The sequence below is a fragment of the Lynx rufus genome, unplaced genomic scaffold (assembly GCF_022079265.1).
Source record: "Lynx rufus isolate CCGP_SWC_20201006 ecotype Redwood Valley unplaced genomic scaffold, mLynRuf1.p SCAF_2, whole genome shotgun sequence".
NCBI lineage: Eukaryota > Metazoa > Chordata > Mammalia > Carnivora > Felidae > Lynx > Lynx rufus.
The window spans coordinates 130530553-130545577 of record NW_025814834.1 but is presented as its reverse complement, the minus strand read 5'-3'; the positions used below and the strand labels follow the sequence as shown (position 1 = coordinate 130545577).

At 37.8% G+C, this 15025-nt stretch overlaps 1 protein-coding gene across 1 annotated transcript in view; it reads right to left on the bottom strand.

Annotated features, from left to right (window-relative positions):
• The window catches only part of VAV3 (vav guanine nucleotide exchange factor 3), a 358745-nt gene that overhangs the window by 150843 nt on the left and 192877 nt on the right, over positions 1-15025 (bottom strand). Inside the window, exons 13-15 of the mRNA XM_047085931.1 lie at positions 12059-12144; positions 10431-10563; positions 9932-10041 (exon numbers count right to left, since the gene is read on the bottom strand). Of these exons, the coding sequence (XP_046941887.1) occupies positions 9932-10041; positions 10431-10563; positions 12059-12144 (329 nt within the window). The remainder of the gene's footprint in view (positions 1-9931; positions 10042-10430; positions 10564-12058; positions 12145-15025) is intronic.

Here is a 15025-nt window from a genome sequence, read left to right as displayed (position 1 = left end):
ACAGAAGTTCAGGGAAACCAACATTAATTCAGCCTTTACAATGTTACTTGTATTTAGTTTTAACAGAGTAATGCTTATTGGTTGGTGGAAATTTTGATATCTATCCCTTCTTCATGCCTATGATTTCTCCTTCTTTATAAGCATGGTGAGGGATGCCAGAAAAATGTCGAGCAAGTATTAAATATAACCAGGGGAGGAGGAGAGAGGTTGATCCCCACTAAGCAATAACAGAACGAGAATACTGTTTAATATTTACTAATGCTTTGTCATGCGTGAAATGCTTTTACATGTTTCTGGATCAAACAGGCTACTGAAAGACTCCATTTAATGACAGCTGTGGTTTTTCTGAGCACCGTCCCGTGTCCTACTTCCTTTTATTGCTGCCAGGAAACTGCGGTTTAGTTCCCTACACTGACTTAACTGCCAATTTTGAAAGGTTATAGATAATACAACAGATTCAGGGAGAGTTGAGCTGGCTTCAACTTGGGAGATTAATGTGAATAGGTCAGTACCATAAGACTCAGTACAGCCCAGGGGTGATGGATCAAGTCAGCATGGATCTCATATCCATAAACAAATTCTTCATATTAAAGACTTACAATGAAAGCCTTTTAAGAAGAAAAGGCTGTTTTTAGAGAAAATAATTTCTCCAAAAAACCAAAAACGTATGTGGATAGATAACACAGAGATGCTCTGCAGACTGCTATTTTTGTAGTATGTCTGTAAGGCTACCAGTTTCAAGTAGACCCTGACACGGGCTTTGGACACCCAGAAAATTCCAAAGAAGTGCCAACAAAGCCAAAATGTCACTCCCATATTTGGCTCATCCAAGAAGGCTCACCCTTGGGCCAACTCTTGACACCACCCTAGTCTTCCTTTGCCCCTTCTGGTTTTCTTGGTGTGCTCTCCAAGGAGGAAATTTCAGAATAAATAACAAGCACAAACGTCAATACTGCTGGAAAGAAAATGCTCCAAGAGAACAAAGACCCATCACTTACTATAAAATTATCTCTGCTGATGTTGGTTGACTACTGGCCTGGATTCTTTGGGTCTCATAGCCCTTTCCAATAAACATTATAATAAAACCTAATGAAACCAGATACCCAAATAGGTGCAGTCTGCTTTTTGAGCATATATTTTTGATATTCATTTGGACAGAACAAAATAATGTCAAATATAGATAATTCGGTTTTGGTGGCAAAGAGAACATTTTGTAGCTAAATCATCATGATGGCCTAAACAGGAATTAGTGCTACTAAAAATTTTAAAAATAAAATAAAATAAAATAACACTACTATCAAAGGCCACAGGGTGGTTCCATTACAGCTGAGATCATTTAGTGGTAACACAGACTCACTACATTCCCTGGGCCTAATCATCATCTTTGGGCTGTAACACAGGGGTCACTAACTGCAGCTCATGAGCCAAATATGGCCCACCACCTGCTTTATTGGAACACACCACACATGTTCATTTATGTATCATCCATGGCTGTGCTACTACTGCAATGATAGAATTGAGTAATTGTGACAGAGACCATATGGTCCACAAAGTCTACCGTATTTACTTTCTGGCCCCTTACGAAAAAAAAGTGGGTTGGTCCCTGTTCTAAGAGATGAAATTTGTAGTCCCAAAGGTACCTATTTATATATCTGAGAAGATCCAAACAGACCTCCTGATGAAGAAAATGGAGAAAAGGAGCGAGAGGAGAAAAGAAGAGGAGGAAGAAGTAACAGTACTACCATACTCGTGGTACCAGTAGTAGCAGCAGGAGTAGCAGCAGTAACTTGGGCTTGCTGTAGAAGTCTCTGACCTAGCTTCACGTAGATGGAAGAATCTCCCTCTAGGCAAAAGCATCAACAAAGTCAGTCTTTTAAATATGCACAACAGAATGTCAAATTTGCTGTCGCAAATTTACTATTATATTATAAATATGGGTCACTCAACCAACCAATAGCAAAGGCCACCATCGCTTGAGACGCTCAGCAGATTTCTTAATCTTGAATTGATGTGATATAACACGGCTTTATTCCTCGAAATCCCAGGATGGCTAGGGGAGGTGCACTCTCTCTGGCATGACTAGTCAGGCCTCATTGCAGAAGCAGTGAGCTCAGGATACCAGTCCACTACAGGGAGCAGTATATGGTGAGGAAGGTCATACTGAAGATGTCAACAAGACCAGTAAAATGGCAGAGGGAAGAGGTGCATGAAATAAGCCTTCTTCATGACACCCGTGAATATCACAAAATCTAGGCCATGACTGCGTTTCTTCTGGGTCAGAAGTTTGTACAGAGAGAAATGTGAGGAAGTAGGTGGGCTTTAAGCACCTCAGACCCTAGAACTGGAGTTTGGGCCATGTTCTGCCCACCATCTCCCAGAGGCAAGGAGGCCCAGGCATAGGTGGCATAGAACATTACATACTGTTCTGTACTTTCCGGCGTTAAGTATAGATTAGGTCAGCATTATGTGAAAGAGTCTAGGTAGTGTGAAAATTACCCATCTCAGTTGGTTAAGTTTTATCCAAAAATTGAGTCAGTCTGCCGAAAAGAAAGATATATGGAAGGACAAAAAGAAACATAACCTGGAAGCATCAGGTTAGGTGGCTACAAAACTGCCTTCAAGAAATTGCAATCTCATTTTTTAATACTAATTTAAGAAAAAATTATTATATGTGACATCAACTTCTAGTACTTCAAAAAATCTAATGCTGCTAGTGGAAAACATATGTTTTTCAGTATCTCCTAAGAATCCACATTATAAAGCCTTCTTATCATACCAGAAAGTTTCTTTCCCTCAAGGGCTGTTGTGATATTTTGTCAGACAATATGAATTCCTTAACTCATCAAGTCTTTGTGGGGTTTTTTTTAATTACCCTTATCAGAAAACTTGAGTGAAATTTCAAGTTTATAGTAAAAATATGATTATCCACTATGTGCTACAAGATGTGATAGGACCCCTCATGCATGTGAACGACACTGACAAGACGCCTGCCTTCTTGGTGTTTTTACCCAGGGGTAAATAGCCAGGAAATGGGCAGCTAGGTCTAAAAGTGATCTCATCAATCCAAGGGCCCAGGACTTGGTGCCTTAAAGGTACACATACAGAAACCAAAATAACCAAAATGCAATTGCATTCTTTACTTAACATTTCAAAGAACTTTATAAAAGGGAATACAATTTGAATCCACAGGTATATATTTCAAAAGGTGCTTTTCCCTTCCCAAATTCCTCAAACTCCATAGCTATTCTAGAGCCTCATTCACACCAAAACCCCAAATTTTCTTTCCATTTCTGGAACCATGAAGCTTTCTTTTTTCCTTTCTCCCAGCATTAGCCAAGCAGTTCAATTTACCTTCTTAGTAAGCAGGAAAGAAGTCCCTATTCTTTAGGAAGAGAAAAGACAGGCAAAATTGGGCAGGCAAATAGCAGATTCCCTTCAACAAACAGGGTGCGGAGGAGCAGAGTGAAAGCTATAAATACTACCCTTGGATAATTTCTGTAGGGCCATATAATTACAATTGTGAGAGAATACTGGAAAGGTAAGGTTACTAATTTAGCATTGTGGTCAGAAGAGACCTCTTTCACAAAGTCACATTTAAAGCTAAGATCTGTAGAATAAAAAACCAGCTAACCAAAGACCAAGAGGAAAGACCATTCTAGGTAGGAAAGTCTCAAGGGTGGTTGCCTGAGGCCTGTGCATTCTCCAGGAACTGAAATCCACCCAATTTAACTACAGCAAAAGGAACACAAGTGAAACTGATAAGAGATATGGCTGGAAGACAGGCAGGATAAAATCATGGAGGGCCTTCAGATCCTGGCAAGAATGTTGAGATTATAACAAGTGCTATACATAGCCAATGAAGGGTTTTAAGTAGGGCAAGACACAACTGGACCACCCTGAAGAGTAGACTAGTAAGGAGAGAGCAAGGAATGCAGAAGCTAATTAGAGATACGAAAGGCTTAGACCAGGGAGGTGAACATGAAGATTACAAGTGGTCAGATTCAATCTGTAGAGGTTGGTGAGATGTTGAACACATATGGAGGGAGAAGGGCAATTCCTAGGCTTCCTCTAGTTACACTTGAGTAAATGGGATTGGAAGAAAGGTATTATTTAGCTAGAAACATCAAGAGTTCAGTCTTTACATTCAATTCCTTATATATTTACTAAAAATTGTCACATTTATAAATTACACTATTTAAATTCAATTGCAATAGCTCCCTCATTGTTATATGCCCAGGGCTTCCAATAATATCTGTCAACAAGGCAAGTGCTAAGTACTTGTAGAATGAATGTAATTTCCTCCAGTAATTATCTCTCTGGTATTCAAAATATCTGAGCAACATCTTTAGATTAAAACAAATTTTATGTTTTTGAAGTTATGTTTGATAAGATATGATTTTATATTTAAAATGTAAAAAACATACTCATTGCTTTTAATAATACAAACTACAAAAGGTAAATTTCAAGAAAATATTCTTGTCTAGTAGATCCTAACTTTGAGGAAAATGTTTTGAAACATTGTTCTGTTTGACCTCTGATTATTTAAATTTTTCCTTTTAATTCTGTGGCATGTGTGCTTTTTATGGTGAGTGACCTCAAATTCCTTCTGGAAGTAAATGGGAGAATAAATTAGAAAGAAACACTGTAGCTCAGATCAAATGCGTTTTGTGCAGTTTAGTGGCTTGATTCTTGGCCCCTGACCCACCCTAGTTGGAGAGCACTCTTTTTCAGGGGTCCATCCTAGGAAACAAAACTCAGGGGGCTGCCCTTCCAGATGACTAACATGACAAGGCAGCCTGGCCCCAGAGCCTCTTCCTGGCTCTGTAATTTCCTTATCCCTTTCTCCTACTCTTCTCCCCACAACCAGAGTCTGAGCATTTAAGAGATAAATATCCTGGGCTAATCTTTGAGCACACGTGAATACCTCTCTGTTATTCTTCCTCTTGTGAAAACCATGTAGCATTGTACATATGGGACCCAGTGAAGAAATCTTAGTGGGAATGATGGTATATGTATCTTTTAGAGAACTTTCTTTACTCAAAGGATTAAATATGAATTGTTAGAATTCCAAGAATTGGGTCAGTCCAAAGAAATTCCAAGCAACAGAACCTTTCAGTTCCCTTCAGTGAACACTCAGAGGCTGTTTAAGAATCTACCACTTTCTACCATTTGCAATGTTTTTTTCCACCTATTTTTTTTCCTTTCTCTTTCTTTAAAAAGCCTTTGTATTCTATTATTCAATTTATTTATTTCATATTTTGCCCAACTTTGACTTACTTCTGGAACATTTAAGGAAACTGCCTGATCTTCTAGATCAGCGGGGGGGTTGAGGGAGAGGGAATAGAAAAAAGGAAACCTAGTTTTAGATAAAAGGATCTGAGTCCAGTTGCTTATTTTTAGCACCTTCATGGATAAAGACATGGTATGAACTGAGATCCTGAACTCTATTATAAATGATTTAACATTGAAGTTGTACAAATTTGGTCAAATACTCCTTTGATTGCTAGTTTCCTGAACTATAAAGTGGGTATGACAACGTTTATCAATTTAAATCTAATAGGAGAAATTCTTAAAAACACATTGGGTATAAGGGATTCAGAGAAAACATATCCATAAGCTTCCTGACAGTATTTTGAAAACTGCTATAGACACATCCGTATTTTCCTGTATAATTATGAAAACTAGCTTAAGCTAATAAAAGTATTTGCCATCTTATTTCCAAGAAAACTAAAATGGAATTGTCAGAGACAATGATGAAAGCCCTTTTAGAAATAAATAAGAATAAGCAATGTATATGTATCAGCCTCCTAAAGATTTAAATATGTTTTTCAGAGCATAGTCCCTCAGAAATATGGCTTCCAACATCATCTGGTTCAGTAACTGCTCCAACAACCTCAAGAGAAGTCAGTCCTGCTACCACTTCTCCTCACAGGAAGAAAAGAAAAAAACATTCTTCTCCCTGTCCCATCCAAGTGGATCACTGCTGCTTTTCTCTTTGTTCAGTCTTTCTTACAGAGGTTTGCCAAGTTCTGATGTGGTTCACTGCTGGAAGTGGTTATGGCCAAAGAAGGTCAGAGAACACAGCTACTGAGCAGGGACAGGGATGTGCTTGGGAAAGACACAGGCTGAGATTCAGGTCGCATCTTGGGAGATGATTTGCGTTTACTGGATACTTACTGTTTATTGGTATTCAAACTTTTCTATGGTCTTTTATAATGTTCTAAATTAAAAACAGTATTTTAAACATCTTAAAGGTGATTTGCAATTTTTTAAAATAAAAATGATCCAATTATCCTATAAACAGCAGAATTGCCATCTTCTGTAAATAGAACTGGCAAGCATTTCATCAGTCTTAAAATATCACATCCCTTGATTTCCCACCACCCTCCTACCAATGCCTCCCTTTCCTTCTCTGAGCTCCTTAAAGCAGCACTCCAGAATGCTCTAGGAGGACCTATGTGTCCCATGTTAATGCTAAAGAGACTCGCAGAAGATGGCTTGTGGAGGTATCCAAGGCTTAGTGTTTTTCATGGGCTGTCATGAATGCTGCCAGATTTCTTAGTTTCCTTTGTTCTCCATAGCTTATAGATTAAGGGACTAGAACTTTAGATAATGGGTAAAATAGCAAAATTTGAACCACAGGTAGCATCTTAAGCTTCAGGACTTACCTAGATTATTCTATTGTCCTGAGCACAAGACAAGCAGGAGCTGTCTTACAAAGCTGGAAGCAGGGCTTTCCTGCATAAGGCGAGGAGGAAATAATGAAATATTCTGATGCTTTAGTAAAATCCTGACTAATTTTACTTTGCTGTAATTGGCACAATCACTCCTTATAGAAGCCCTCAACTTCGACTTTGAGCAATTCTCAAAAAAGGTACTTCCACCCTCTCACCATCTGCATGGGCAGTCAATGGAATTCTGAAATATAAACAGCCACTTGGATGTTTAATTATACTGTAGAAGTGCCTGGAAAATGAGCAAAGATTAAGACTCCCAGGGGGCACTTTGGTGGCTCAGTGGGTTGAGCATCTGACTCTTGGTCTTGGCTCAGGTCATGATCTCACGATCTGTGAGATGGAGCTCCTCCTTGGGCTGTGCATTGACAGTGCAGAGCCTGCTTAGGATTCTCTCTCTCTCTCTCTCTCTCTCTCTCTCTCTCTCTCTCTCTCTCTCTGCCCCTGCCCCACTCACACCCACATGCACCTGTGCACTCTCTCTCAAAATAAATAAACATAAAAAAATAATCCCAGTTTCCCTGTGTGTGGTACAGCCATATTTATTGTGGTGGAACTATTTAAATCCATCCATACCTACCCCTATAAGTATATACCTATAAAGCAGTGATTGGTATTTATCTACAACTACAAATTTCTCCCGTCTTCCATATGAGAACCTGGAATCCCTAGCCAGGGACAGTCTCGCCTGGAATAAAGATTCTTTTTTTGAAAGTTTATTTATTTGGGGGCGCCTAGGTGGCTCAGTCTGTTGAGCGTCCGACTTTAGCTCAGGTTGTGATCTCGCAGTTTGTGAGTTCGAGCCCCGTTTCGGGCTCTGTGCTGACAGCTCAGAGCCTGGAGCCTACTTCGGATTCTGTGTCTCCTTCGCTCTCTCCCCTCCCCCACTTGTGCTCTGTCTCTATCAAAAATAAATAAAATATAAATTTTTTTAAGTTTATTTATTTGGATAGAGAGAGAGCATACATGCAGGCGAGGGGCAGAGAGATAGAGAAAGTGAGAAAAATCTCAAGTAGGCTCCGCACTATCAGTGAAGAGCCTGGTGCAGGGCTCAAACTCACAAACTGCGAGATCATGACCTGAGCTGAACTGAAGAGTTAGATGCTTAAGTGACTGAGCCACCCAGGTTCCCCTGGAATACAGATTCTATTTCCTAGGCTCCTTTGACAGATGTGGCCACATTACTAAGTTCTGGTCACTGTTAGCAAAAGAAGTTTGTGGCATATCTGCAAAGGATCCTTAAAAGTGAGAGGTTACCTTCTCTTGCCTAGACTGTCTATTTTATAGGTGGAGCACCAGCAGCTACCTTGGACAACAAAGTGACCAACCTTGAGCATAGAAGCCAAATGCTGATAATGGAGAGCAGGAAGACCTGGGCCAGGTCCCTGATGATACCCCAGGGAGTCACCAGACCCCCTCTCACTACCTACCCAGATTTTTTACACAAAAGAGATAAAAACATCTTTCTTTCCGAACATCTTTTACCAGTGTGAAGCTGATTAATGGAAACTGAACAAAATGTTAACTGATATGCCTGTCATATATAGTCCAAGGAGACTGTCTGCTCTGGACAAGAAATTTAACTTCCCTCCTCTGCAGAAATTTCTTTACTCCTCTAAAGATTATACAGCCAAAGAGAACCCATAAGAAAATAGTAACCCTAGCATCATTCCCACAAAAGCAAAGGCTTGAGATCAGCTCTACTTTTGCCCATTGTCACCAACCCCAGGTAGACGATCTACCACTTGAAACCTCACTGAAACAACACACTAGGTTTATGATGTAGACCACTGCACATCAGAGACTGGGAAGAGGCCACTAACTTCATCATTTATGCCACAACCAAAGGGGTCCCTGTAGTATAGTCATGGCATCGACGCACATAACTACTGACTTTTCTTGTTTCATTATTGTAATTAATAATACATTATAAGGATGATAATGATATACTGGGACAATGCCTTCTGATTTTACAAGTCCTCATGGGTGTAGTAGGGTCTTAAATATAAAACAATATTAATAATAGTGACAACAATAGATATCACTTATTGTTCAGTGTCATATGACTACTGGGGTACTATTTGGCTAACACTCTGCCAGACACATATCTGGAATTCAAAATATTATTATCTTTATTTTACAGAGGAGGAAACCGAGGCTCTGAGAAATTAATCAATTTAGTTAAGACTATGTAGCCAGTTCATGGGGGTGATTAATGCTAAATCCAGAATTGTCTACGAGCTTAGAAATAATTTAGCAGCACAACCATTACTCTCAAAATGTTAGATAAAATAATCTTTAAAAAATCTGTTTTTCTCACTTCAGAACTACAATAAGACACTCTAATCTTACCTCCATTTTCCATTAACATGAGCATTTCTTAAAACAAAAGAACAAAAAGCCTGATAGAATTTGTCCACAAATGGTAAGCAGTGCTAGAATACAAATGAAGCAAATCACTAAAGGGTTTTTTTTTTTTCCTCCAGAATTTCACCTTTTGTTAACAGTTTCAATTTCAGGGTGACCTATATGTTTCCATAACAAGGGTCACTATGTACCTTTTAATCCATGAACATCAAAACAAAAAGAAACCCCTATGATGGCATGTTCTTGTGTAATTACATCTCTTCATGCTCTTCCTTTTGAAACAGGTCGGACTTATTTCCCACCTTTCTTCAGCTTCCATTTTAATAAAAGAAAATAACACTGAAAGAAATCAAGCCCTTAAAACATTCATTGAATACATCAAGCAATTTATCTAGGACTCAAACAATAAATGAGTCAAACACAAGTGAGAGGAAGAAATGAATCTTTCTATTAAAAATAAGATATGTGTATGTTTGTGAGCTATCTCTATTTAAATAAAGATCTATATAAAAGATGGTAATCAAAAGCTTATCATTAGAATAGTTAATATTTTCATGGACTGCTGAAACCTAAAAAATTAAAATATGCTCATGAGAAGGAAGTCAAATAGAAGGTTAGAGCTCCCTCTCTCTTTTTCTTGAAGAAATTCACCAAAACCTCTTTCCTAGGAGACCCAAGTTATCAAGCAGACAGCTGAGTAGCACTCATGCTCAGTGTTTCCACAGTCTCCATACACTCGCTACAGGCATTAGAGTACATTTACTGACAGTTCATTATTCGTAAGAGAATTAAGTAGTAGAAAGAGCACTTTTAAAAGTAGAAATACTCACAAAGCCATTTCAAACTGTTCCAGCCATTTTTTCTTTAAATCTTTTGTTTTGCAATAAAATTCTAACCCATTTTGTCCTTGGGTATGGATGAGGTAGAAGCCGTAAGACCACTGTTAAAAATTAATATTCTGCAGGTTAATATGTATCATTCAGTAATAACATCATGCTTCCAAATTCACTAAAACACCACCATAATCATCCACAAACTTCTCATAACATATCAGCATACAAATTATAAAGAACCACATTTTTGTAGTTAACTTTACATCCATCAGTTTCTACAACCGACACATTTTACTTGACCATCAAGGCATTAGAGATGATCATTATCAGTTGTGGGACTGTCTAATTATTTTTCACAGAGGCTTACTCCTAATAAATCTCTAGAAAGAAAAAAACACCTGCATTGATATGCCCTCTCATAGTAATGTATTAGCATGCTTTCCTGGAATATTCAAAGTTATGAGTAAATTACAGTAATTAATTTTCAAAACTTCACCTTTTTATTTTCTTTATCAGTTGTAGGATTGTTGGCTATTTTGTACTGCTGAAGATCTATTATTTCCTTCATTTCATAGTTATCGCCTTTCCTTTTACATACAATCACTGCCAAATCAAACAGGAAGATATGCCTGAGAGAGAGAGAGGGAGAGATTTCAAATGGTTTGGAAGCACGTATGTTAATTTTTCCCTGATAAAATGTAATTAAACCAACCCCAAATTTTTCCTTTGAGTTAATGACAAAGGCAGTGTTGCACATTGAAAAGAATGAACTGTGTCTGCCCCGGCACTACCCTTTACTGAATGTAGGGCCTTAGTCTACCTCAGTTTCCCCATTTAAAACATATACAAAATTATAGTAAGAAAAGGCACGCTACAGAGCTGCTGTAAAGAACTGAGATTAAGCCACAAAGCATTGTCCACGAGCAATTTTTTTTTTCATTTAAAAGCTTAACATTTACAGAATACTGATGACAGCAATAGCAGTTAACTTATGATGTTCCTAGGAATCAGCCAGAAAAGTACTGACAAGTGTCCATCCCTTTGACAAAGATGACTCACTTAAAATAAATCCCCAGGACCATCTACTGAAGTATTATTTTCATCCTCATTGTATGAGGGAGGAAACTGAGGCTTAGCGAAGTTAATTGATTTGCTCAGGGTCACACTGCTTGTGAGGTGCAGAGCAAGATTCATACCCAGGTCTAATTGTGGAATCTGCTCTTTTACCCTCTAGGTTGCTCCTCATGATTTTATGGACCACCTAAACCACAAATTGAGCAGTGTATGAGCAAAATGAAAACTAAAAAAATTATGATTAAATTTATGTGTTGATATTTCTCTTTCTTTTCAAAGATAATGTAATTGGGGGAGAACAACAAACTTTGTAATTCCTATTTCCAATACCAGTACTTGCATCTTTTCAAAAACTCTCAGTAATTAATATGCATAGATCTTAAAAATAATAATGACAATGATACATTCATGTAGCTCTAATACTTGCATCATCTGCAAAGACTAATTTTCCTGGAGAGGCTAAAAAGTATCTATGTCTCCTGGGAACTACCTGTAGAGCCTGGGTATCAAGTTGGAAGCAAGAGCTGACACTGCCCCCTGCTGGCTGACTTTCTCATTGCAAAGATTCCAGAAAATGGCCTTTTCAACCAAATCAATCAGTTTAATAATCATACGTATATAATTTGGAATACCAGGCCAAGCTCAGTAACCTGAATTTCCCTCAAGAATATTCACATATATTAATTGGTCCTCCCTTAGACTTCCTTCTTAGGACATTTTATATTTTTAAGTGTATACCAAAAAAGAGAAGTCAAGCAATTGTATTTTTACAGTAGTTATCAATTGCTTTATCTCTACTCTCATCTTACTGTGTCCCTTGAGCCCCAGCTGACATTCTCTATTTGTCATATCCCTCTTAATAACTTAGACAAATCAACAGATACCGGAACCGAGAAACATATCTATGAGAAAATTGTAGAAAACCATAGGTTGGTCTGTCCCCTTGTTTTTCTTCTCCTTTTTCCCTCCCTTGTCCTGAAAGAACTGTTTTATCAATCTTCTGATACTAACCACTTATTTTGAAAATAACTATTGCTCCTCTTTTCTCACCTTTCTTGCTTTGTATGCTTGTCTAGAGTGGTTATGCGAATTTCACCATCTCCCTGAGGTCGTCCAAAAAGCAAAACTGGTTGGTTCTAAAACATAAAATTTACATGTCTCAGGTTTTTTATTTTTTGTAAACATATAAAAACAGAAAGAAATATTTGCTAGGGACAGCTACCTTATTACACTATAAGTTTTATCATTTTGCATTTTTAGCATGCTTACTGCAAAAAGTTCAGGTCTATATGATACGCTTTCAAAACAGTCTGCCCTTGGACATCCTAGAAGGTACACTGAAAACATTAATTAATTTTATTTATAGTCTTAAGAGGAAAGTTAGCTACCAAAAGCAAGAATTAACTGGAAGAATCCAAATCACAACAAAGATATACCAATTAATACTTACTAAGCACCCACTGTGTGCCAGACACTGTAGAAGATATAGGGCAAAATGTTGCCCGTGCCCAGTGGGGGAAAAAATATTCACACAGGTATATAATTATAGATGTGCAGTTGCCATGAAGAAAGAGTACAGGAAAAATGCATTGCCAGGGGCTTAATATGGTCAAGGGAGTCAAGGATGGCTTCCTTTAGCTAAGATCTCAAGAATGAAAAGTATGACTTAATGATTAAAAACAATGAACCATTTCCCCAGAGGCAAACAATAAAAACGTTAAGTATTTATGAACACCTACTGTATAAGGTGCTGAGGGAAAAAGAATTGACTGAAAATTATCACTAACATCAAGGAGATTACATTCTAATAAAGGAAGCAGATAGGTAATTAATTAACTTGCTGCAAGAAAGTATAAAAATAGATGTTCCCTAGCAAACTCCCAAGATGTGTTTTGCAGAAATAGAAAACTCCATCCTAAAATTCATATGGAATCACAAGGGACCCTTAATAGGGGAACCAGTCTTGAAAAAGAACAAGGTCAGGGTCTTAGTCTTCCTGATTTCAAAACTTATTACAAAACTCTGGTAACAAAAACACTGTGGCACCTGCATAAAGACATACTGCTAGACCAATGGAATAGAACATTTGGAAATAGGCCCTCATATATATACGGTCAAATGATTTTTGACAACAGTACCAAGACCATTCAATGGGGATAGGAGAGCCTTTTCAACAAATGATTCTGGGAAACTGGATATGCATAGGCAAAAGAATGAAGTTGGACCCTTACCTTGTACAATATACCAAATTGATCCAAGGGTTAAAAATATAAAACTCTTAGACAAAAACATAGGGGAAAATTTTTATGACATTAGATTTAGCAATGATTTCTTAGATATACCACCAAAACCAACAAAAGAAAATCCAGTAAGTTAAAATTATTTAAAATTAAAAATTTTGTGCAAAGGACAGTGTCAACAGAGTGAAAAGGCAGCCTCCAGAATGGTAGAGAATATTTGCAAACAAAATGTGTGATAAGAATTGATATCCGGAATATATAGAGAACTCCTATAACTCAACAAGCAACCCTTATCCAAAAACAGGCAAAGAACTTGAATAGGCAAAGAACTTTGTACATCTTTCTGCAGAGAGATATACAAATGGCCAATAAGTATATGAAAAGATATTCAATATCCCTAATCATTAGGGAAATACAAAATCAAAACCATAATAAGATACAACTTCATACACATTTGGATGGATATTATTTTCAAAAGAAGAAAAAAGAAGAAAAGAACAAGTGTTGGTGTGGATTGGCATGTTCCACTTCTGGGTATATAACCAAAAAAAGTGAAAGCAGGGACTGGAGCGTGTATTCGCACACCCATGTTCATAGCAGTACTATTCACAACAGCCAAAAGGGGTAAGAAACCGAAGTGTCCACAGAGATGAATGGATAATCAAAATGTGAGGTATATACAACTAATGTTACACTTTAAAGCCTTAAAAAGGAAATTCTTTTAAAAAGAAATTCTGATACAAGCTACAAGGTGAAGACACTGAAGACATTATGTTAAGTAAAATGCACCAGTCGCAAAAGGACAAATATCACATGATTCCATTTATATGAGGTACCTAGAGTAGTCAAATTCACAAAGACAAAAAGTAAAATGGTGGTCGCCAGGGGCTGGGAGGAGGGGAGAATGGAGAATTAGTGTCTAATGAGTACAGAACTTCAGTTTTACAAGATGAAGAGAGTTGTGGAGATGGACGGTGGAGATTGCTGGCTGCCCAACAACATGAATATATTTAATGTTACAAAACTATACACTTTAAAATGGTAAATGTCATATATATTTCACCACACACACACACACAGAGCTGTCCAGGCAATGTGCTATGAAATTACAAAGAGAAAGTAATAATGGGAGATTATGGAAAGAATTATTTTAGTTGGACCTTGAAGGAATATGATAGGAAATAATGGGAAGACATTCTAGGCTCTGACATTATTATGATCAAAGGCAGAACTATAAAAATGTACAGCAAATTAGAGACCTTACGACACAGCAGGACACCTGCAAAGTAAAGTATGTGGGCAGGTATTAGCTGGATGAGTTCAGCAAAGTAGTTTCAGCCCAAATCATCGAGGGCTTTAAATATCATGTTAAGGATTGTTGACTGAATCCTCAAGGCAACAGCAAATACTGACAAGTTAGGGATAGAGAATGAACTGAGAAGTCCACCTTTTGGAAATGCAAGTTGGTGACGGGATGATGAGAGGCTTCTGTGGTTGGAAAGGTGGCAGATGAGGTCCTGAAAGGAGAACATGACTATACATGTGAAAAGGAAGGCTCAAGATGTTTCAGAAAAAGCATCAGTAAAATTGCTCCACTAAGAAAAGTATCTTTCCTTCATTCATCCATCTCTGTTTTTGCTGCTCACAGCTTAATCCAGGCCTCTACCATCTCTCTTTTCTTTTTTAAATTATTTTTGTTTTATTTTATATTTGAGAGAGAGCAAGCACATGAGAGAGCAAGAGAGCACGGGTGCATGAGTGAGCATGAGCAGGGAAA